Raw genomic sequence first — 26141 nt, forward strand, 5'->3', positions numbered from 1 at the left:
GCTGCTTGGAGACACCCCCAGGGGGAGCTTAGGGGCTTACTGTATATTGTTATACATTGTGCAGTTCCTAAGCTCCCCCTATAGGTGTCTGCAAGCAGCCATCATTTTATAATGTAACTATATGTCTATGTAGGTGATTTTGAGCTCTATCAGAAAAACAAAGCTCTGATCTCTATGAAGATATATTACCCCTTCTCTTTGCAGCCATTTTGAATTTTTAAATGTTGGATTTTTCCTCCCCACATTCCATGAACCATAACTTTTTTTTATTTTTATATCGACGTAGCCGTATAACGGCTCTTTTTTTGTAGGACGATTTGTAGTTTATATTGCCACTATTTGATGTACCACATAATGTACTCAGAAACTTTTAGAATGATATTTCTTTTGCGTGGAATGGAAAAGAAAGACAGCAATTCATACATTGTTTTTTAGGTTTTATTTTAACGGTGTTCACCCTGTCGTAAAAATTATGTTAACTTTATTCTGCAAGTCACTGCGAAGGTGCTGATACCTACTACTTTAACAAAATAAAAATTATTTGTTAAAAAAAAAAAAATTGTTTGGTTTTCTCCATGTTCTGAGACCCATAAAGTTTTTATTTTTCCACCGAGGGAGATGTCTGAGGGGTGTGTTTTGTGCGGCGTGCTGTAGTTTTTATTAATACCATTTTTCAGTACATGCAATTTTTAATCACTTTTTATTCTTTTTTTGGTGACCAAAAAACAGCAATTTTGGCGTTTTTTTATTTTTGACTGCGTTTTTTATTTTCGAAGGGATAATGATATATTTGAATAGTTCCGATTTTTACGGATATGGTGATACCAGTTATAGCGTCCACACACCTAACCTGTGCTCTGTCTCAAATTTGTAATAATGTTTGCTGAATAAATGTATACCTTTTTAAAGATGAGCTGGAAGATCCTCAGTTTTCCTTGTAGATACCAGTTATGTTTACTTTTTTCATTGTTTACATAACTTTAGGGTGAAAATAGGAAAAGGGTGTTTTTTTTAACTTTTACATTTTTTTTGTACTTTCCATACTTCCCCCTCCGACTTCTGTCGTACATTTACAGAGGATTTTGGGAAGGGGTTAGGAAATTAATCAGTACAGAATGTTAGACCTAAAAACAAATTCTATTGCAGTTGTGTGACGCTATTTTTGGAGAAATATCTTCCCACCTCAAATGCTAAACTCGAATGTGTCTCCAAGACCTGAATGGGCGACTCCGTTCTAGTGATCTGTGGGGCCCAGCGGTTGAATTCCCATTGATCAAGGCATAGGTGATAAATACTAATGGCTGGAATACCCCTTTAATATGAGGAACAGTGCCAGCTCTCCACAATAACATGAAGATCTGGTGTTTTCCCCAGTTGGACTAAGACATTTTTTACTTAACGATGGCCTGAACATACTTAAACTGATGTTTAGCAAACAGCATGGCTAGTAAATGCGACATTAGGTTGCCTAAAAGACTTCCTAATGGGTTTGATACTTCAGGTGGCTGCCAATTGTATTTTTGTTCTACGTGACCCACTTTCGCCTGAGGTTACTACCTAAACTGAAAACGTCACTAGAAGTTCTGCCTGCTTTATTGTCTTAGGTCTATCCCACTCAGGAAGCATGAGAAGACCGCTTAAGAAAACAGGCTAGTACATATATCAAAAGATAGGAAAGGTCCAGAAATAAGAAAGACGAGGCTGGACGGCAGCACGGAGGGCTTAAGGGAAAGCCTCCATGACTACCATAGGAGGAAGAGGGATCCAATAAGAAAGGAGATGGTTAGTGGAGGGAAAGGAGGAGCGTAGAGGGGAGGGGACATGGGGGAGGTATCTGTTCCTCCCGCTGTTTTCGGCATTGAGCCGGAAGCAGCGAGGGGAACAACAGGTACAGAACTTAGCTCTGACTGTAGTGCACTTACCTCTCACTGCCCCGTAGTATGATGTCTTCTCCGGCCGCGTTGCTCGAGCAGCTGCAGGCTGCAGCTGCGTTCCACGATCCGGCCTGGCTGGAAGAGACAGTTGCAGCGCTAGCCCGGATCCCTCCGGCATGCCCGTCGCGCTCTGTGTCGGCAGTTGGCACAGAGGCGCTCCCTTCCCCCGCCCTCCTCACAGGCGTTAGTGATATATAAGCGGGGGGGGAGAGATGATCCCTGCGGCCCCTGCTCCGATAAAGCAGAGGGCGTCATCGGGAGCGGTGGCTCAGGCCCGGTCACCCCACCGCTCCCGGCGGTCCCGTCCACCAGAGCGTCTGAGCCCAGACATGGCCCCGCGGGCCCGGCGTCGCAGGGGGAGCCCTTCTAAGGACGCTGCAGGCCAGGTTGCTGGGATGGGCGCCTCCTCCCAGGGCCTGCGTCCTGGCAGGAATCCCCAGCCGCGACGGGGCTCGGCGGATAACAGGGAGTCGCAGGCCGGGCTCCCTATCACACCCCCGCCTTCAGCCGCAGTATGCCGGGTGCAGTCCACGGCCGCCCCGCATGGTGATGTGCCGGCCAGGGGGCAGGCTTCCTCGAGTTCATCGGGGAGGACGCCAAGATCAACGACAACGTCGAGGCAACAGGTCCGGTCGGAGGTCTGGGTCCCTACGGTCGGGCGGCAGGTGGCCGGCCCCTCGGCCAGCGTATCGGGGTCCCCATGTCGGAGATGTCGGTGTGAGTACCAGTCAGCAGCGAGAGAGGATCTAGAAGATGGGGAGCTGGATGAGTCGCACCGCGGTCAGAATTTTCCGGCTGGCGGGAATACAGCGCCAGGGCAGCCTGGTGAGTGTGTAACTCCTACTTTACCGTATCCAGCAATTTTCATGTCGGGTTTTGAGGGTGGGGCAGCGAGCGTGGAGGTTGCGGCTGTCGATAGTGGCGTTGTCGGGCGCGATGGCTTATCGGATTTGGTGGGTTGTTTGCGCGAGTTAGTCGGGCGCTTAGATAGGGCAGCTGTTCCTGTAGTTCCGGCGGTGTCCCCGGCGGTGGTATGGGAAGGTCCTCGTGATGTACTGCCGTGGTCCGTGGGTAGTGATGTTCCGGGGGTGTCTAAGGAAGCGGTAGCAGTGTCGGTTCAAACTGAGGCGCAGAAGGATGGGGATAGAAATAGGCTGGATGATCATGCTCGGGGCGAAGTTTATGTCTGTTTTGAGGTTCCGTTAGGGGCTCACCTTAAACAGGAGGTTAGGGACTGGATTTGGAAGGATGAGTATGTGGAAATTTTTTCTCTTCTGCCGCTTGCAAAGTTCAACTTGGATAAAGGCAAGCGGGATGAGAGTAAGAAAGAAGAAGAAGAACGCCGGCGGTATAGGCTTATCCCGCAGACGTTCATTAATTGGTCGCAAGCTTTTGCTATTTTGGCGAGCGTGATCGGGGAAAAGGCGCCGGAAAATTGCTCGGCGTTGTTCTGTTATTTCGATGCCATAGGGGAGGCCTATCGGGCGTACGGGGGGCAGGCGTGGTTACGGTATGATGAGCAATTTCGCCAGCGAAAAGAGGTACGGCCGGCGATTCGGTGGGATTAAAAAGATATTGCGCTGCGGTTGCGGGTTACGGCCCCGGTTAAGCAGTCCTTTCCCGGGAGCGTTGGCCAAGGAGGTCAGTCGGGTCAGTCCGGACAGGGTTCCGGGTCAAAACTTGGGTTCTGCTGGCAATTCAATGATGGCCAGTGTAAGTTCGGGGCCTCATGCAAATTTAAACATGTCTGTTCAGAGTGTAACGGCTCCTCTCATGGGGCTGCAAAATGTATGCGAAAAGGGAAGTGGTCAGGTCCTCAGTCCTCCTCCGTTGGCCAAGGGGCGGTCGCCGGTGAGTGTGGACAGAATGGCACCGTATCTAAATGAATATCCGGATAGGGTTGCAGCCAAGTTAATTTTGGAGGGGTTTTTGTTTGGTTTTGTTATTCCCCCTCCTCCGCATGAGGTTCCGGTTACGCGGCGTAACCTTAAGTCGGCTTATTTGCACTCGGCGGTTGTTTCGGAAAAACTTTTGAAAGAAGTTTCTTTGGGGCGCATGGCCGGTCCTTTTGGCGAGCCGCCGATTGCGAATCTGGTTGTATCCCCCTTGGGAATTGTGCCGAAGAGAGAGCCCCGTAAATTCAGTTTAATTCACCATTTGTCCTTTCCCAGGGGATCGTCGGTAAATGATGGGATAGATCACGATTTATGCTCGGTGGTTTACACGTCATTTGATAAAGCGGTGGCGTTAGTGCGTGGGGCGGGGCCCGGGGCATTGTTGGCGAAAACAGACATTGAGGCGGCTTTTTGGTTGCTGCCGGTACACCCGGAGAGCCAACGGCTGTTGGGTTGTTTCTGGAACGGGGGGGTTTTATGTTGACAGGTGTCTTCCAATGGGGTGTTCTCTGTCTTGCCCATCTTTGAGGCTTTCAGTAGCTTTGTGGAATGGGTGACGAAGGGTGTAGCAGGGGTGGACTCATTGATCCATTATCTTGATGATTTCCTGTGTGTCGGCCCTAGCTGTTCCCCTGTTTGTGGTAACCTATTGTATTCCTTGCAGAAGGTTGCGTCGGATTTTGGAATTCCTTTGGCGTCGGGAAAAACTGAGGGCCCGGTCTCTACCATCTGTTTTTTAGGGATCGCAATTGATTCGGTCGCTATGGAGTGCAGGCTGCCTGAGGATAAATTACTGCCCTTACGGCATGAGGTGAGGCGGGCCTGCCGATTGAAGAAGATCACTTTGCGCGAGCTCCAGTCGCTGCTGGGGAAGTTGAATTTTGCCTGCAGAATTATGCCAATGGGTAGAATTTTTAGTAGGCGATTGGCGTCAGCGGGTATCCGGGCATCCCATCATTTTGTGAGGCTTGGGCTGGAACACAGGGCAGATCTACAGGTATGGGATGCATTCCTCGGGCAATATAATGGTAAATCGTTGTGGATGTCCCCGGTGCAAGATATGAGTGAGTTGGAGTTGTTTACTGACGCGGCGGGGTCCGGTGGTTTTGGCGCGTATGCGGGGGGTCAATGGTGTGCGGGGAACTGGCAGGACAGCTGGGTGATCAGTGGCCTTACGCGGAATCTGGCCCTGCTCGAGCTGTTCCCCATCGTGGTTTGCGGCGACCATTTGGGGGGACAGGCTCAGGGATAAAAATATTTGTTTCCACTGCGATAACATGGGGGTGGTGTTGGCAATTAATAATTTATCAGCATCTTCTCCACCTGTGGTTCAGTTGTTGCGTAACCTAGTGTTGGTGTGCTTGTCGCTAAACGCGTGGGTAGTTGCGGTGCATGTACCAGGGGTTTCCAATTGTATTGCTGATGCTCTTTCTCGCTCGCAGTGGGATCGCTTTCGTCAATTGGCACCGGGAGCAGATCCGTTCGGCGTGGCTTGTCCGGAGCATCTCTGGGATCTGGTTTCGGTCCAGTGGACAGGTTGATTGAACGGTCGTTGGTGAGTGTGACTTGGAACGCTTATTCGGCTTGTTGGCAGCAATGGGAGGAGTGGGTAAGAGTGTTGGGTAACTTCATCACGGAACAAGACAGGTTGGTAGCATTGCTGTACTGGTTGGGGGATGCTTGGAAGGCGGAATTTTCTTTGGCTAAGGTGAATCGTTTCGTTGCGGGTTTGGCGTTTGGATTTAAATTACGGGTTTTCCAGGATGTGTCCAAGCATTTTCTAGTAAGGCAAGCTTTGAAAGGTTTGCGTAGAGGCATAATTCACCTTATGAGGTAGAGTTGTTTCGGTTGGCTTTTTCCCTCGCGTTTTTTGGAGCACTCCCAATTGGGGAGTTGGTCTCTCCTAGTACGGCGAGGGCTGGGGGACTGCGACAGGCGGACGTGGGTCTTTACGGGGATAGACTCGAGTTGTTGGTGCGGCGGTCCAAGACTGATCAGTTGGGACGGGGTAAGCGGATAGTGTTATTTGCTCTCCCCGGGTCGGCGATGTGTCCGGTTGCTTGCATGGTTGCGTTCAAGCCACGTGGCGAGGTGCCTGAGTCGCCATTGCTCCGCCATCAGAATGGCTCTTTTCTGTCCAGGTATCAATTTGATGCAGTGGTCAAAAAATGCTTGGCTGAAGTTGGGAATGGGTGTTACTCGTCTCACTCGTTCAGGATCGGCGCGGCTACGGAAGCTGGGCATTGGGGGTTGGATGACGAGGGTGTGCGTCGCATTGGTCGCTGGGAGTCTAATAGGTTTAGGACTTACGTGCGCCCTCATTTGTTGTGAGTTTGTAAATTGTTTCGTATGGCCTTTATTTGCGTTTGCTTGTCCTTTCATTTCAGATCATCGCCCATGTTTAGTTTGGCTGTTAGGACACTCTTTTGTGCACTGGGAGGCATTGCGGGCGGACGTGCGCCCGAATGGGCCGCCAGCTTCGCTTTCCGCAGCAAGATGCGGTTTTACATTGGCTGGGATTTCGAGGTATGTTATGGAGCCCGGTACTGGCCGAGTTTCAAACATGCTCTCAGCTGGATAAAGTCCCGGAGGTTTTGGTGTTGCATGTTGGGGGAGAACGATCTAGGAGTACGCCCCTTTTGTGAGCTAGTGCGGGCTATAAAGCATGATTTGTTATGTCTGTGGGCGTCTTATCCATCCTTAGTGATTGTTTGGTCGGACATCGTTCCAAGGAAGTTTTGGCGCTTGGCAAGGTCAGTGGAGAGGGTTAATAAAGCCCGCATTAAGGTGAACCGGGCGGTGTCACGTTTTGTTGCCAAGAACGGGGGCATTTGTGTCCGACACGGGAATTTGGAGTCTGGAGTTGGAAATTATTGGCGGAGTGATGGGGTACATTTGACCGAGATTGGAATTGATATGTGGAGCCTAGCCTTAGCAGAAGGAATTGAGAGGGCGGTTGTGGTATGGAGGGACTCACAGGCTTAAGGTAGTCAAGGCCTGTTTCGCGGTGGCGGGGGGAGTCCTTGAGGTTGGTCAGTACAAAATGGTGGGGAGGTCGCATCGGGGGTATGCGTCCCCCAAAAAGGTATATCATTTGAAGACTTCATAGGGTGTTATCCCTTTGAAGTGGTCTTCTAGTGGTTGGAGCCATCTGCAGAGGTGAGCGATGCCTCCGAGCTGGTTTACGGCTGGAGGTAAAGAGTTGGTGGTGGTTTGCAGATGTGTAATTTAAAGGAAATCCGGTTTAAATGGCTTCAAGGACTTTCCCTGCTCTGTTAAAGTGTTAATAATGTTTATTGTTATTTTTGATTCTGACCCATGTTGGGTCATGTGAATTAGAGGAGGAATTCTCCGGTCGAATTCCTAAAGGAGTTATCCGAATGTTTCGGATTAAAATTGCATTTAAAATAATGTAAATAAATAAACAAACGGCTGCTGTGGCCATTTCACATCCAACCTCGGTTGTCACGTGTAGTTATTGGGTGGTGGGCCAGAAAAGGGGTGAATAAAAGTTAAAGGTTTTAAATAACACATGACTCTACTTAGGCCAGTCAAGATTCTAAAGGAGAGATAAATACGTGATAAATTTTAGATCGGTGGGTGGTCTGACGCTCCACGATCACTAGAACGTTAGTCCCATAGCGCACATGCTAGATCACCACTCCATTTATACTCCTCGCTGTGGTCGTGCCCCTTTAAATTATGTTCTATGTGGGTACTAAGGGTGATGCTTGGGGAATCGTACTGGGGATAGGATTAAATTTTCTTATCTAAATTCACTATGCTTGTGTAAAGGGAAGTGTGTCCCCTCTTTAATGGAGATGGAGGGGGGGATATATATAGATATATAATGTGTGTATGTCTTAATGTCCCATGAGTCAGGTCTGTAGAAACACAGGCCTGACCATGGGAATATACTCATAACAGGACAGTGACAATTAGTCAGGGAGTGAGCCTGGAGATATTATCTTTGATCTCCTGTCTCCACGATCGGCGGGGGGGGGGGGGGGGGGGTTAATTGGGGAGACATCCCCCACTAATTGGATCCCCCCCCCGCGCTCATGAGCCAGCCGGTGACATCATATCACCGCGCCGGCACATGCGAGCTGGGCACGAGCGTCACTATTGTGCCTGCGCCTGGCTCAGGAGCGAGCGTACCGGCAGGGTTTAAATAGCCCTGCACCAGTACGTTCGCTCTCTGTCTTCTGCTCCCCGGCTCCACCAACGGACATCTTCCCTCCTGGTCTCCTCTCCCCTCGTGGTCTCCTCTTCCCTGGCTCACCGCTTCACCGACGTCCTCCGCTCCACCAACGCCCCTGGACAACGAGCGCTAAGTATCTTCACCCCCTATACAAAGAGCTAATACCGACAGTTTCCTAAGTAACCCTTTCTCCCCTGCTTCTCACCTGCACATTCCCATACCCTGTTAACCCTTGTAGCCCTGAGTTCCCAAAGTAACCCTTGCAGCCCTGAGTTCCCTAAGTAACCTTTGCAGCCCTGAGTTCCCTAAGTAACCCTTGCAGCCCTGAGTAACCCCTAAGTAACCCTTGCAGCCCTGAGTAACCCCTTAGTAATCCTTGCAGCCCTGAGTAACCCCTGCAGTAACTTGCTCTCCCTGAGTTACCTGCATATCCCCTGGTACACAGCAACCCCTTCCCCTGGTTAACCCTTTATCCTCCATATCCCGTATTAACCCATTAGCGCACAGGGACAGTTATCACTAGGAGGGAGTGGGACAGAAACAGTAAGCACGTGTATTGTATTGTAACTGTATTCATATGTATGTTTAGGTAAGTGGGTGGTGGCATAAGGTAGGATTGTGATACCGTGTTTATACTGTACTACGTATAGTGTGAGTATACTCAGTATATATTAACTTGTTATATGTATTGGGGTATACTGATACTATACTGTGATCAGTCACTGTGTTCTGTGTTTGGTCTATTTTATATGTAAGTGTGATTATTGTTAGTAATAAATATTACCCTTTATTCACTATACAATTGTATTTACTCAGTCGTATACACTTACGTAGCAGCAAAGCAAGTAGACTAACGTTAATACAAGAAAAGGTAGGGGAACTAGGCATAACCCTAGTGACCCTGATTATAAAGGAGGTAGTAATGGTGGTTGACACAAGCAAGTGAAATCCACCATTATACCAGCCTTTTAACAGCTTGACATATATTACTATACTATACTAACATAACATCCCAGGGTTATATGTTCTGCTTGTTTTATGGAGGACAATTCCATTTTCGGATCCTAGATTGCGGTCTTTCCCTTCGTTGGTCTCTTGATACATGACAAACACAAATATTTCCTTGAAGAGCTATTCATATCTACTTGCCGGCAGTTCTAATGCATTGGGCACCAGGGAGAAGGGAAGCAGTAGCATTTATAGGCCAAGAAATATTCATGTCATAAAAGTGTTCATATAACAAACTATAATATTCTCTCGAGGTCTGTTGTTCTACCCAGTCAGTGATATGTGGAAGCTTTCCGGGATTGTGGACTGATTTACAGTAAGTGCTTCTATACTGTACCTTGTCAGTAGGAACGCTCCTCTTCCTCTTTGGTTGATCTGTAGATGGTAGTAAGTATAAGTCCGCAGTGGTCGGTAAGCCCGGTTTCACCACTGTCACGAGAGTTTGCTCAGGAATATTTGTTTCCTGCAAATATTTAAAAAATGTAGGTTACTTTTGCATCATATACGTAGAGACAAGCAGGGCAAGCATATAAAAGGTGTCGTTTTGCAGGCAGTTTTATGACCGTGAAATGGCGTGGATTTTATCAGATCTCTGACATATTTACAGAAATGCTGCACAGATGCATGTGAATTTGGTGCAAGTACTATGTATCCTCCAAAAATAATTTTTTTAAGAAATAAAGGGCAGTTGTAACATGCATAGGTGTCCAGTTAGGCCAACCCCTAATAGGGTACATGGATGTCATAGAGCGAGGACCCCCTTCTATTATCCAGAGCAGAGAGCTACTACAAAGAGCGTCTTCTGGACTTAATGCAACGATCTGCTAGATGGTGGACTATTAAGTTCATTGGCCGACATGTAATACCAAATTTTTCCTATATTTCCTAATTTTTTCCACTTTATTTGATTGTTGTAGGGGAGATGTAAAGTAATTTTTTGGGTAAAGAGCAACAAACCATGGTAATAATCAATGAACTACACCACCAGGTCTACTCTTTTGGAAGAGATGCATCTCTATCTCACCTGTACATGAGCCATTAGTTTCCTGGCTACCCAATACTACCTCCATTGGTAATCTATATAACACAAAGTTCTTGGTGACCCCATTGCATAAATTAGTGATATGTACAATGGTTGGTTCATAATAATGTAATGGTATGTGATACATACAATACACAGTCCTGGTGATCAAATGCTACATAAAAAGTCCAATCTCTGGTGACCCAGTGGTATATAAAATCTCTGTTTCATCACCTGGTGGTTTATTAAATTCCGATTTCCTAATGTGAACTAGTGGTACACACTATGCCCGGATAACCCAATGGTATTGTAATGCACATAGTCTTTTGTGACCCAATGAATATATTGTGAACAGTCCTTTGTGGCGCATTATTATATACATGATCAACAATAGTCAGGGTTCGTATGGCCTCTAGCCTTATAGTATTATCTACTGTCATTCCCAAGTAACCTAGCAAAGATAACAAGGGAAAATCTCTAGCAATACATTTTTATATTCTATCTAGTGCCTGGGGTACTGAAGCAAGGGCCCACTGGGATTTAGAGGCCATGGCTAGCTGGGTAAACATGCTCTTTTCTTGTTAAGCCAAGGAAAGGGCCCACTGTGACTATGTTGCCTAAGGACATGCTTGGAGCCTAGACTGCTGGTGGTCAATGCTTACCTGGTGTTAGATTGAGGCCTTGTGTCAATGACTGGAATCATCTTGAATTCCCAAATTTTTCTTTCTCTGTTGTTTTTAAAATGACCCTTCAGAATGAGTACCTTTAAATCTGCCAAACTGTGGTCTGGTCCAGAGAAGTGTTTTCCCACGGGGCCTCAATCTAACACCAGGATTTATGAGCCACTACATGGACACACTGTCAAGTCCCCCATCAGACTGACTCCAGATGCCTTAACTCCTAAGTCATCACCCCTATAACCTCAGTTTTATTGCCCCGGCTTATCTTAATGATGTATCACCTCATGTACTAATTGTCTTTGTGTAACATCTAAATGTTGTGCTTTTTTCTAAGTCATTCATTTGTAAACTGCCTGAAGAAGGAGCCTGTGTGCTCTGAAAGCCGCATATAGAACTTTTATGGTTAGCCAATAAAGGTATCATACCTATTATACTTTTGTCTTTTTTGACACAAAAGTATTTAACATTTCATATTGTCTCTGGCTAACACGGTACTACACTATTTTTTACTGTGCTTCGTGAATATAATAGAAGGAACTTCAATCTAAGTGGCCAAAATGAAAATGACATTGAGAGCCATAAAAATACTGTACAGGTATATTAGGACTATAAATTGACTTTTAATCAGGCATCTGTCTAAGCAAACCTGAGACTCACAGTAAAGCCAAGTCTAGAGTAGAATGATGTAATGTTTCCAGGATTCATTCTGCTGCCCTGAGATCTGAGCTTTGGACTGAAACACGCAGTGTATATCTTCGGATGATAATAGAAAACTACCTGTAACTCACATTTTGGAGATGAGAACTGCACATTTTTAATCAAATTTTCAAGTAAACATTTGTCCAGCCAGTTTAGGGGCGCAGATCTGCCAAAGCAGAAAAATCTGCATATCAATCAAGTTGTTTTATTCTGGGGCACAAAACCAAATAATAATGTCTCACATAATGAAACTTCCTCATCATCTGTCAATACGCACTCCGGCCCCCGGAATAAACATGAAACCTGGCTGGCGTACATACACACAGCAGGAAATGTGTGATTTTAGGTTTATGATGAATATTACTCCACCCCATAATGTCATTTGATTATCTTATAATACTGAAAAAAAGGACTTGGACTATGAAATAGCAATTAGGTCTCATGCACAAGGCACAGCCTGTGCGGCGCACACTGAGTCCCTATGTGTCTGTATTACACTCTATGTGCTGCCATATGGTGCCTCTGTGAGGCGTTGTATTCTCCCCTAGAAGCAATGATTCTAAACTAATTAGTTCTGTGGTCATAGGACAAAGGCACCCAAGTATATGGGAATACAATATAATGGATTATCACACTTGTGTTCTCACTCGAAAGATTTTGGGGCAAAATATGCTGTTATTAGGAAAAACTTTATGCTCTGAGCCGCATGATAAAATTCTTACTGCCTGCAGTCACCAGTAGGGGGAGCTTACTGCAATAAGCTCCTAAGCTCCCTCTAGTGGTGGCTGCAGGCAGACAGAATTTTGTTACTGAGCTTTATGACAAAGCAGGGGATTTGGATCTCCGTATCAGGAAGACACAACGAAGAATTATGGACTTAAAAACAAAAGGTGTTCAAACCAGTAAAATCATTTTTTTTTTAACTTTCTGCTTGCTCTCAGTTAGGTGGGGCATACATGTTTCTTTCTAGAGGCTGAAAACTTTCGAAAATCTACGTAATAGTGTCTACTACAATTATATCTATGCTAGGCAATCTTCTGTATGCTAAAAGCATCAACTGTGCAAATCTCTCTCTCTAATCTCTCCTGTCCTGAGAGTTTGCTACAATGTATCAGTGTGGGTAAAACATATCAACAGGTTAGCTCACAGAGGATTGTCTAAACTGGATACAACTACAATTTCAGTTTTTCCATATTAGGCATATATGTGCTTTCAGCCCCTGGATATAAACAATAATGTTCCTATTTACTGACCGCGAGCAGAGATCTTAAAAACGGTAAGGAATTGAAACACAAAGTATATATAAAACGTTACATAATTTTTTATTAGGCTTTCAAAGGGTTTGTCCGCTTTTGAAAATCCCTTGTTGGAAGTGTCCCCCATTAATAAGCTCATCACAGTATGTACAACTGCTTGGACCGCTAGCGATCAGTGTTGTGACTACTGCCATAGGGCTCGTCCACACGCTGCAGAATTGCCGCGTTTTTTCCGGACAGAATTTCGGACAGAAAAAACGCAGCAGAATACAGTAGCAGCATAGAGAATGAGATTTAACAATGTGTAAAAATTCTGAGCAGAAATTGACATGCGGTGCGTATTTTTCGGACTGCAGCATGTCAAATCTTGATCCAGAAAGTGGCCAGAATTGCTGCATTTTTCAGGAGATGTCACCATCTCCCAACATTGTGAAAAACGCAGCAAAATACGCACCATTTTCTGCTGTAAAAACCGCAGGAAATGTGTTTTTGTCGCAGCGGAATGTCTGCGTTTTCTGCAGCAAATCCGTTGTGTGTGGACAAGCCCATAGGATGCAGATTCAGCTGATAAAATGGTGAAGCAGGAAGTTATCAGCTTCCTGCTGCCCATTCACTCTGTGACCCACTCTCTAATGCATGTTGGCTTGTTGCAGTGACATCATCGCATCTGCCTGCCCCGAGCTGCGGACTGCACAGGCCAGAAGAGGCTTGCTCCATTTTTTGTGGGAACGGGGCTAGGTATTATTTTTAGTAATTTAAGGGGCAAGGAGGCATCATACTGTGTGGGACACAAGGGGGCATCACTATTGTATGGAGACACTAAGGAGACGTCACAATTTTGCAGGGGGAACCAAGAAGGCATTACTACTGTAAAAAAGGCACTAAGGGGGCATCATTACTATGTGGAGCACTAAGAGGGCATCATTACTGTGGGGGACACTAAGGGGGGCATCAATACTATGTAGAAGGCATCCTTACTTTGTGGGAGCACAAAGAGGGCATCCTTACTGTGTGGGGGGAACTAAATGGGCATTATTACTGTGAGAGGGGCACTAATCTGGCATCCTTACTGTGAGAGGGGCACTAAGGGGGATTTATTATTGTCAGTGGAAAACTAAGGGGCATCCTTACTGTGTGAGGGGCACCCTGGGGACTTTATTACTGTAAGGGGGTATTGGGGCATAATCACTGTGTGGGGGCACTATTATTGTTTGCCACACAAAGAGGGCACTACTAAAGTGGGGGGAACTAAGGGGGCACTACTACAGCATGGAGCACTAGTTGTTTGCCACTGCTATTTTTACAGGCACTATCTGTGAAGTAGGACACTGTTAAAGGTGGTACCAGGATGGGAAGTTTCTGTACAGGGTTGCATGTGCTGGTAAAGCGAAGAGCTAAAGACATCAAACTCTGCACGGATGAATGAGTCGGCAAGGAGAAGTCGTTATGGTGGTCTGAACAACTCCAATCAGAGAAGACGTCACCTGTGAGTCACTGGATATAATTATACAGTGTGATTATTATGACGGCCCATTCAAAAGTTAGAGATGAGGACCAGCTTTTTCTAATTACGCCCATGCTAACATTTAGCTGAAATCTGCAGGGAAAATGGTAACAAGTCTAATCTAATACAGAGCCACTATAGGGTAAATGACACATTACATACTGCCCATTTAAATGAATGGTCTGTCTAAGCACATTAATGTGCTAAGTCCTCCAGAAAAAGAGATGCTCTTTGTTGCTGCTCTTCTTTCCAGCTAATTGATGGCACTTATGAATGGATTCTTCTCTACCTCATTGCAATTCCCATATTGTGGTATTTAAAAATAGATCTTCTAGACAAGAATACCCCTTCAAGTTCTGGGAATTTTGTGGAATTTCCATATATCTTAAATCTGCACCAGGTGGCAGTAAGAGTAATTGATATAACAATACGAGGGCGGGATACAGCACTAGAATAGAATATTTTGATCCTACGCAGGTGTTTTCAGTCATTGTAATATATATTTTCTTTATGACATTATCTTGACAGTTTTCCCAGTTCAGTTACAGACAGCAGAGTGAATCATGGAAGCTCCTCTTCTAATATAAGACGCCAAAAATAGATTTATTTCAGATATGAGAATACACAGGGCCAAATCTGGTCAACTAAAAAGAATAGAAATTGGGCCGAGTAGTCTGGAACAGAGAAACAGAAAAAAAGACTTGCTCTATATCCCCGTATACCTTTGCAAGGAGTCGAGTTACTATTTGTCCAATGTCTTCTCTCCACTCTGGGATATTGGGATTATACATGTCCAGGTGTTTGCTGAATGTAAGTGGAAGAACCTGGAATTCATCTGAAAGATATTACATACAAAAGAGCGATCAGTCACTTTACGTGATGAGACAGAAGGAAAATATTCAGGTGAGGAAAAAACTAGCGCTAAGAAAAATATTTGCACCACCCACACCAAACAATTATTAGACATATTTCATTTTGTAATCTTCATTCGCCAATTAATAATTAGTTTACTTCTGTAGAAATGTTAACAGTCCTAATATTTACTGCACTGTCCTACTAACTGGACTGAAAAAGTGGTGGGGTTTCTGCTAATTTAAAATAAAAGGATGTTTCTGGGTCTTTTTGGGGCATTCCTATGTGGAACGTGGTGAGGGGTAAAATGTCCCTTGATTTGGGATTCAAAGAGGTTGAAACAGCGCCACTCTTCTCCATGGCTGTGACTGGTATTACATTCACTTGAATTGGGCTGAGCTGCAATATCAGACAAGAGTGGTACTATTTTTTGGATTAAAAAAGCACACACTTTTTTGTAATGTCATAAACACTTTTATGTAAATTTGACATCTGATACGTGAGGGAATGTTCCCTTGTGGTCAAGAGGAAAGAAAACTAGGTGGTCCAAAAAGAATGTCACCCCAATCAGCGACCAATATATACAAGGTCACACAAATACATCAATTACAATTAATAATAGGGGCAGAATGATAATTAGGGATATTAGGACAGTGCTGGTGGCCCTAGGCCAGAGGGGCGCCTTAGACCGGTGTTTAGTTGGAGGACTCCTTAAAGTTTTTAGTGCAGGACCCAAACAAGAAAAAAAAATATATATTACTGACCCAAATCAAGTCCTTTAGGTTGTTAAGGGGTTTAAAGACCTTCAATGGCCACGGGCGCAGATTAGTAATGATCTGCTATAATAAATCTATACATGAATTATTGTATGATTATTATGTGATGTGCAGGATCTCAGAAATAAGAACAATAACAATAAATACATTCTAGCTCATTAAAAACATCTCAGTAAACCTAGGACTAGGAGAAAAGCAAGACACTTAGGGGAGAATTCATTGAAACTGGCATCTTAATAAATTTCAGGCCCCTTAATAAACAAAGCGCATCTCTGACCGTCCGAGCACCGACGTTGATTTGTGCCATAATTTACACCACTTTCTGCCGTAAATTCTAAATTTGTTGGGCCTCTGATGACCCCCGCTTATGATAAACCTTTCCCCTTTTAAGAAAAGTTTTGTCTATAACAGAAACCGACAAAAGTAGCAATTTTTCCTGCAAATTGGGACTTTTAGCTATTTCTGGCATTTACAAAACTTTTCTTAAAAGTGGACGGGGCTTAGAATAAGGGGCGGGGCCAACAAATTTACTGTAATTTACAGCAGAAATTGGTGTCAATTATGGTACAAATCAACGTTTTATACTGTTTGAGACTTTTCTACGCCAGTCGTAGAAAAGCTTATATATACCCCCTTTGGGTATATTCACACACACCAAAATCATTGTATACATTTATGTGAAAAAAAGAATGATATAAATCTGAATAGGGTTGTGTCTGCAGTAGGTATTTGAATCTGCGGTGTGTGAATATACCGTACCCTAGTCTCTTTGTACATAGTTGAGAAAATTAGGGTTTTCAGATAAAGCAAAGCTGAGTTTCTCATATAACATATAGCAAAACCCATAAGATTCCAGGTAAACCTCCGACATTATGGTCAAACATGACAAGACTGGTAACTATGGAAATACTTTGTAGACTGGAACAATAGTTTCCATGGTTACAGAATATTCATACATGATCATATCTTCCCAAGATGCCTGACAAATATCAGAAACATACAGTACTTATCTAAATTTTCAATTGACACCTAAATAGTTACTTTAGCACCCACCATAGTAATTCCAGGTAGACAAATTCTAAAAAATAGTTTTTTAATCAGGGGGACATTATAAATATAGGGATTATTTTTCTTCTTTTAAGAATAATATGTTACAGGATGAGATTTTCTTCTTGGACCTATCGAGCCCTCGAAGGTTTCTCTTCGAAAAATCAGAAGCAGAACGCATCCAAATATATGCCCATTTATTTCAATAGGAAAAACGGCATTCTGTTCCGACAGGGTTTTTTTTTACGCGGGCGTTTTGAAAAACAGCCGTGTTAATAAATGCCCGCAAAAAAGAAGTGCATGTCACTTCTTGAGCAGTTTTTGGAGCCTTTTTTTCATTTACTCTATAGAAAAAACAGCTCCAAAAACGGCCGTAAAAACCCCCCTACGAAAAACAGCTCCGTATTTTCAGACGTTTTCACCCTAAAGGGGTGTAATTTTTGATGAATTGCATTCTGCTTCCCTTTAATACTTCTAGGAAGGTGTAAAGCTGGTCACACACATTACTTATTGTCCACTGATCTGATTCTGGTGGGATCTGCTGACAATATAATGCGCATAGGGACAACCTGTGTTCCCCTGTCGTCTGCTTTCAAAGAATCAAGTCCCGGCATGTTGCATTTTAGCCCAATTATTTGTTCCGCTAAGGGAAAGGGGTTCTCCGCTTTTGACAATCCCTATTTGCTAAAAGTGTGCATTGACAATAGGTAGATCAAAAAGTGTCCCCTTGCTGGGACCCCCAGCGATCAGCTGTAATCTGTGGGAATCCTGGCAGTATGTGTTCAATTTCCCTGCAGCGCCACCACAGGGGCAATGAAGCATTACACAGTTCTCAATCAAATCAATGGATTGTCTGTGTAATACAGGTCCGCTAAAAACGAGAAATGCTTTTTGTAATCGCTCTCCACTCTGGCCAAGGGAAATGGGTCTTGAACAGTGGAACCCCTATATTAACTCAGAATTCCCTAAAAGCGTATATGGAAATCTGCTGCAAATCCACAGCAAAATTAGCATGCAATCCGGTGGATTTTGCATGGCAAAAGTGTGTGAATGGGGTTTTGCTTGTGGTGGGCTTATGCTTATACCCAGCAGCCAATCTGAATAAGCAGAGCTGCAACTATAAGGTCTTTTTACTGAGTTATTTAATTTCATACTACCTTAGACTCTCAATAGTTTAAGCACATAACCTTCAATCACTTATTAAAACTGTGCCCCAATGGAGAAGAGCTAAACAGTAGCCAAAAGCTACTGCACTAAGTTACAATATACTGTCAAACAGATTGAGTGAAAGTATCTAACTATTTATGACGAGGTTAGGGTGGACATTTCTCATGCAATAATAAAAAAACACATTTTATAATGAATGGTTTCTCACCAAACACTCTCACTACTTTTGAGTCTTGCAACATAGAGTTCCAGTACAAGACTTGCACCGTCACCCTGAACTCTCCAGCTTCAGCAAATCTGGTCACGAGGTAGTTGTCCAAAGTCATGGAAGGCTAAAAACAACAGATAAAAGTTTGTCTTACACGTAAGAATTAATTAAAGGAGAAAAAAGAATTAGCAAAAATATTAACACCCCTATTTTTGTCCATTCTACACGATGTCACAGAAATTCTGCAAGACGATGGGTGTGATCCAGCGCAGGAGAAAAATCATTCAAAATTCCGAATGAATTAAAATGGAAACTGGTTCCGATTTTATTGGATATGAAGTAAAAAACAGGGAGCGCTTACTCCCACAGAGGAAAGGTGGATATATGTAGAGAAGATAGGTGTGTGAAGCCTACGCGTTTCAGACGATCTCCTCGTCCTTAGTCATGGCTGAGAATGTTTTTTACTTCATATCCAATATAATCGGAACCAGTTTCCATTTTAATTCATTCGGAATTTTGAATGATTTTTCTCCTGCGCTGGATCACACCCATCGTCTTGCTGTGTCTCTACCGACGTGTGCCGTCACGAGGATCCTGGCGCAACAGGCATTGAACATTTCCTGCCCTAAGGTGAGCTGGAGGTTCCCTCCTACTTTTTCCCTGTCACAGAAATTCTGTTTGTTTTACTTTAATTTCAATTTTACAAGACAAAGCTTTTACTGTTCACCGGACAAGAAGTAAACCACTTGCAGTAATGACCTTCAGGATCAATCTGTGTTCAGATGGTTGACAACACAATTATAAGCTCGTACCTGCAGGTTATTTCCAATCCACCAGTAGTAGACAGACAGGTTTGTATTGCTTGGCTGTATGACAGCTGACAAATTCACTTCTTGGTTTTTGCCAACGACTGGCACCACTTCAAGATGCAAGGCCTGGAGAGGAGCTGTAAAATAATTCACATTTTTTATTTCGTACCACGGGAACATTAGAAAATATCTGCTTCTAAAGTCAACAATCATTGTGGCTCTAATAGGCACAGTCTCATAAACAATTGTAAGTATAATTTGTGTAGGGCACATATGGGCAGCTTGCTTTATCCAGCTGATGGAACCAGAAGTGTAACTATCGGGGATGCAGTAGTACCTGGACACGGATAGGGCTTCTAGAAGTGTAGTCACATCGAGCCCCTAATACTTCAGTGCCCCAAAGTTCTCATAAAATATAAAAAAAATTTAAGCAGTGTAAGTGTAACTACACAATGATATAGTCATACTAGTTAGAGTTGTCACACCATAGAAATTATACCCCGTTTTATAGCATATAATGATCTATACATAGTTATATAGCTAGCATGGGTAAAAAAAAGACATGCACTATATGGACAAGAGTATTGGGACAATTACAAAATAAACCTGTAGAAGCTTTTATGACATCCCATTCTAAATCCATAGACATTAATATGGAGTTGGTTTCCCCTTTGCAGCTAAAACATCTCCCACTCTTCTGGGAAGGCTAGATACAAGATTTTGGAGGGTGTTTGTGGGAATTTTTGCCCATTCATCCAGAAGATCATTTGTGAGGTCAGACACTGATGTAGGATGATGAGGCCTGGCTTGCAAGCTGCGCTCTAGTTCATCCCAAGGGTGTTGGAGGGGGTGTGCGGCCAGTCAAGTTCTTCCACATCAATCTCAACCAACCATGTCTTTATGGACCTTGCTTTGTGCACTGCGGCACAGTCATGCTGGAACAGAAAAGAGCCAAACCCCAAACTTACCACAAAGTTGGAAGCAGAAATTGTCTAAAATGTCTTGGTGTGCTGAAGCATTAAGACTTCCCTTCACTGGAATTGAGGGGCCTAGACCAACTTCTGAAAAACAACCCCATAGCATTATCCCTCCTCCACCAAACTTTACAGTTGGCACAATACAGTCAGGCAGGTAACGTTCTCCTGGCATTCACCAAACCCAGACCCGTCCATCAGACTGCCGGATAGAGAAGCGTGATTCATCACTCCACAGAACACATTTCCACTACTCCAGAATTCAGTGGTGCTGGCGGCGGCTTTACACCACTCCATCCGACGCTTGGCATTGTGCTTGGTGATGTAAGGCTGGCATGCAGCTGCTCGGCCATGGAAACCCTTGCCATGAAGCGCACAGTTTTTGTGTGGATGTTAATACCAGAGGAGGCTTGGCCTTTGCAGTTATTGAGTCAGCAGAGCGTTGGCAATTTTTATGCACTCTGCGCCTCAGCACTCATGACCCCGTTCTGTAAATTTACATGGTGTCCACTTCGTGGTTGAGCTGCTGTGGTTCCTATACACTTCCACTTTGTAATAATACCACTCGCAGTTGATGGTGGAATATTTAGGAGGGAAAAAAAATTCAGGAGCTGACTTGTTACAACGGTGACGTCCTATTACAGGACCACGCTGGAATTCTGGGAGCTCTTTAGAATGACCCATGCTTTCACAAATGTTTGTAAAGGCGACTGCATGACTAGTGCTGGATTTTATAGACCTGTGACAATGGGACTGAATGAAACACCTAAATTCTGTGATTAGGAGGTGTGTCCCAATACTTTTGTCCATATAGTGTATGTCCATCAAGTTTAGCCACAGGAGCGAAGAGCATGGAGATAGAATGAAGAGGGAGAAGTGAATCGTATAACTTAGTTTCCCCCTATTGATCGAGGAAGACAACTTTTTTCCCTATAGAGAAACATTAAAGTTGCCCAGATTTTTGCGTGAATTGCGGCTACGTGATGCAGTGGAGCACTGGCCTTCATGGATTTACAGGCACTCTAAAATTAGGGGTGATTTTGGCATTTCTTTTGCCTTATGCCGAATGGGAAATTGTGTGTCGTTCATCCCCAAATGGCATCACAATGGATAAGGCCCATATTAAATAACTTATTTAGGAGTTGAAGCTCCGTCTTTGTGAAATCCCCTGTGAAGCCATATACTTCTTTATAACACCCTATTAGTAAAGTCATACATTCTACTAAATAGGCACATTTCGTAACGGATTACAAAATAGCCAAATCCCCGAATAGGCCTGATAGACTGTAACGTAGAACAAGCAGACAGTCATATCCAAGGGCCAGTGCAGAGAAGGTGAATGGCAGGAAGGGGTTAAATACAGGAACTATATGGATTGGGTCATATCGATCCATTTCTTCTCCTTCTTCTTCTTATCTCTTGATTTTAATTATGAGAAAAATATAAAGATTCTCTAATTTCTCCAAGAGTTATATCATGGATGGCCGGCCTTTGAACCAGAACATAATGAAACATGCAGCGCACATTATCTTTATGTTATACGGTTCTACATGTTACGGCCTTCAGCTCCACTTATTTTAAGTCGTTCAAGACATAAAGCAAGTGATTAGGAGCATCCAGTGATGTCATCCTGAAACTGAAAGCTATTCTTCATAGCACACGCTTTCTATATGATTTGTATGCCCTTCTGAGGCCTAGATAGAAACCATAAGCTGTCTACAGGGCTGTCGTGTTGCTAGAGATAACTACTCATTTTTATCGGTACGTCCTGCATTGAAGTGCTTTAAGGCACAGGGACGTATCGGTGCGTCCTGGCTAAAAATTGTCACCCTGTCAAATGACAAGGTGACAGAACTGTGCCGTCAACTGTTCATGACAGTTGACGGCACAGTAAGACGGCAGGGGACCATTCACAGCGGTCTCCTGCCGGCGATCGCTGTGATTGGTCAGTCAAAGCAGACTGACCAATCACAGCTCCATGACGTGGTGTATGTGATGGCGCTGGCTCAGCTTGAGCTAGCACTATCACCGCAGATAATCAGATGTCCGGCACCCCTCTGCAACGGCCAGAACCGGAGCTAGGCTCCGATCCGGCCGATTAACCCCTTCGATGCATCGATCAACGCGATCGATGCATCGAAGTGTCTTGTAGCCTGTCGGCAACCACGATGGTTGCCACGGGCGCGGATGTCAGCTGTTTGTCACAGCTGACATCGTGCTCTAACGGCCAGGACCAGAGCTAGGCTCCGATCCAGCCGATTAACCCGTTAGATGCAGCTATCGCTGCATCTAAGTGATTAGATCGCACGCTATGGTTGCTAATGACAACCATCGGCACCCGCGGGTGTTCCGATGGTTGCTATGGCAACCATAGCCTAACAATCGCTTCCTAGTACGGAAGCCTATTAGGCCCCGCCGGGAGGCGAAGCCTAATAGGCTTGCTGTCAGTGAATAGCTGACAGCTCTAATACACTGCACTATGTAGGTAGTGCAGTGTATTAGAATAGCGATCAGGGCTTCATGCCTTCAAGTTCCCTAGTGGGACACAAAAAAAAGGTAAAACAAGTTAATAAAAACGTTGTAAAAAAGTAAAAAAAAATAAGTTTCATGAAAAAAAAAAGTTTAAAAAAACACGAACAGCCTTTTTTCCTATAATAAGTATTTTATTATAGGAAAAACAAAAAAACATTAAAAAAGTACACATATGTGGTATCCCCGCGTCTGTAACGACCCAAACTATAAAAATATCACGCTATTTTACCCGTACGGTGAACACCGTAAAAATGTTTAATAAAAAACTTCCAGAATCGCTGTTTGTTAGTCACTACCCCTCGCAAAACAGAATAAAAAAAAAAGGATCTAAAAGTTGCATGTACCCCAAAATTATACCATTAAAAACTGAAGCCCGTTCCGCAAAAAACAAGCCCCCCCGCAGCTTTTTTGACGGAAAAATAAAAAAAAAATGGCCCTCAGAATATGGTGACACATAAAATAATTTGAAACAAAAGTGATTTTATCGTGCAGACGCTGCAAAGCATAAGAGAAACTATATACATATTGTATCGCTGTAATCGTACCGACCCGCAGAATAAAGTAAAATTGTCATTCATAGCTCATGGCGAACGCCGGTTAAATTTTTTTTTAAAAAAAACATCAGAGTTGATGGTTTTTGGTCACCTGGCTTGCCAAAAAAAATTAAATACAAAGTGATCAAAAAAATCGCATGTACCCCAAAATGGTACCAATGAAATCTACAGATTGTCCCGTAACAAATAAGCCCTCACCCAGCTCCGGTGGAGAAAAAAAAAAAGTTCTGGCTCTCAGAATATGGCGATGCAAAATGTGTAGAGTGTTCCAAAAGCGGATAAGATCGGGCACCATTTAACAGTGCGACACCGGCCACATATCTATGAATTATTTATTTACCCCATTATTATTCCCTCTTATTATGCCCTGATGTTCTCCGCACAGATTACATATGCCCCCACATCATAAACTGAAATACCAGCAAAACCTCAAACAAAACTACCACTAAGCAAAATCTGCGCTACAAAAGTCAAATGGCTCTCCCTCCCTTCTGAGCCCTGCAGCGTGCCCAACGGGCAGTTTACGTCCACATGTATGGCATCGCCATACCCGGGAAAACCCGCTTAACAGTTTGAGGTATTTGTCTTCAGTGGCATGAACAGGGCACAAAATATTGTGCACTAAAATGGCACATACGTGTGGAAATTTGCAATTTTCACTTTGCACCATCCACTGAGCATTCATTTATTATAGAAAAAAAAAAACCCTGTGTGGTCAAAATGTTCACTACATCCGTTAATAAAATGCCTTCAGGGGTGCAGTTTCCAAAATGGGGGTCACTACTTGGGGGTTTGTTTTACTATTTGACCCCAGAGCTTTGCCATTGTGGGCTAATGCTGCGAAAATCACCAAAATAGGTCTCACATGCGCCTTTCACTCCTAAGCCCTGTCATATGTCCAGGCAAATGATAAATGCCTTGAGGGGTGTAGTTTACAAAATGGGGTCACTTCTCAGGGTTTTACACTCTACTCTGGTACCTAAGGGAGTTCTGCAAATGTGATATGGTGCCCGTACACCAGTCCAGCAAAATCTGTGCTCTAAAAGCCACATGGCCCTCCTTCCATTTTGAGCTATGCCATGTGCCCAAACAGCCGTTTAGGGCCACACATGGGGTATTGCCGTACTCGGGAGAAATTGGGTAACAAATTATGTGTTGTGTTTTCTCCTGTTACCCCTTGTGGAAGAAAAATTGGGTGCAAAACTACATATTTTTTGGAAAAAAAAATAATTTTTCATTTTCATACTGCCTCATTCTAATACAATCTATGAAACACCTGTGGGATCAAAATGCTCAGTACACCCCTAGATGATTACCCTGAGGGGTATAGTTTCCAAAATGGAGTCACATCTCAGGGGTTTCTACTGTACGGGTACCTCAGGGGCTCTGCAAATGCGACATGGCGCCCAAAAAACAATCAACCAAAATCTACATGCCAAGTAGCACTCCTGCCTGTAAAGGATCTGCCAGGCACAGCTTCTTTATCAACGCCCATAGGTAATCAGTCTGCACCTGCTTCTAGGTCTGTGAGACTGACTCCATCTTCCACCACTCAGGATGGCAGGCTTAGGAGTGGGAGAGCCTATCGCAGCCTGGCCAGACGGAGCTAGCTCCCGCCCTCTGTCTATTTATACCTGCCTTTCCTGTTCCTCCTTGCTTGTGATTCTTCTCTGTTGGTTTCCTGGCCCTGCTGCAGCTTCTTGTACTATTCGTCCCTGCTTCGTATTGACCCTGGCTTGTTGACTACTCTCCTGCTCTGCGTTTGGTACCTCGTGCTCTCCTGGTTTGACTCGGCTTGTTCACTACTCTCCTGCTCTGCGTTTGGCACCTCGTACACTTCTGGTTTGACTCGGCTCGTTTACTACTCTTGTTGCTCACGGTGTTGCCGTGGGCAACTGCCCCTTTTCCCTTAGGTTCTGTGTTCCCTTGTCTGTTTGTCTGTCGTTCACTTATAGTGTAGGGACCGTCGCCCAGTTGTACCCCGTCGCCTAGGGCGGGTTGTTGCAAGTAGGCAGGGACTGAGTGGCGGGTAGATTAGGGCTCACTTGTCTGTTTCCCTACCCCCATCATTACACTGCCATTCTGAGCCCTGTGGTGTATCCAAGCAGCAGTTTATGACCACATGTGGGGTATTCCCGTACTTGGGAGAAATTGCTTTACAATTGTTGGGGCGCTTTTTCTCATTTATTCCTTGTGAAAATGAAAAAAATTCAACATTTTAGTGGAAAGAATGTAGATTTTCAATTTCACTGCATAATTCCAATAATTCAGCAAAAAAACTGTGGGGTCAAAATGCTCACTATACCGCTAGATAAATTCCACGAGGGGTATAGTTTCCCAAATGAGGTCACTTTTGCCGGGTTTGCACTATTTTGGCCCCTCAGTGGCTTTGCAAATGTGACATGGGGCCGCAAACCATTCCAGCAAAACTTGAGCTCCAAAAGTCAAATGGCGCTCCGTCCTTTCTAACTTCCGCCATGTGTCCAAACAGCAGTTTATGACCACATATGGGGTATTGCTGTGCTCAGAAGAGTTTGCTTTACAAATATTGGGGTGTTTTTTCTCCTTTATCTATTGTAAAAATGAAAAAATCTGAGCTAAAACTACATTTTATTAGAAAAAATTTAGATTTTCAATTTCACGGCATAATTCCCATAAATTCAGAAAAAACTGTGTAGGGTCAAAATGCTAACTATACCCCTAGAAAAATTCCTTGAGGGGTGTAGTTTCCAAAATGGGGTAACTTTTGGGGAGTTTCCACTGTTATTGTCCCTCCAGGGCTTTGCAAACACGACATGGCACCGAAAACCATTCCAGCAAAATCTGTGCTCCAAAATCCAAATGGCCCTCGTTCCCTTCTGAGGCGTGCCTTGGGTCCAAACAGCAGTTTATTACCACATATGGGGTATTGCCGTAATCGGGAGAAATTGCTTTACAAATGTTGGGGTGCTTTTTCTCCTTTATTCCTTGTAAAAACTAAAACATTGTATGTTTTTTTCAGAAAAAAAGTAGATTTTAATTTTC

General features: G+C 44.1%; 1 protein-coding gene across 2 annotated transcripts in view; it reads right to left on the reverse strand.

Moving 5' to 3' along the window:
• Positions 1 to 26141, reverse strand: part of SORCS2 (sortilin related VPS10 domain containing receptor 2) — an 862853-nt gene that overhangs the window by 15260 nt on the left and 821452 nt on the right. For both annotated transcript variants that reach the window (XM_075857659.1, XM_075857651.1), the window contains exons 20-23: positions 19061 to 19194; positions 18249 to 18372; positions 14921 to 15033; positions 9376 to 9501 (exon numbers count right to left, since the gene is read on the reverse strand). In XM_075857659.1, coding sequence (XP_075713774.1) covers positions 9376 to 9501; positions 14921 to 15033; positions 18249 to 18372; positions 19061 to 19194 — 497 coding nt within the window. The remainder of the gene's footprint in view (positions 1 to 9375; positions 9502 to 14920; positions 15034 to 18248; positions 18373 to 19060; positions 19195 to 26141) is intronic.

Source organism: Rhinoderma darwinii, chromosome 1 (assembly GCF_050947455.1).
Source record: "Rhinoderma darwinii isolate aRhiDar2 chromosome 1, aRhiDar2.hap1, whole genome shotgun sequence".
Lineage (NCBI taxonomy): Eukaryota > Metazoa > Chordata > Amphibia > Anura > Rhinodermatidae > Rhinoderma > Rhinoderma darwinii.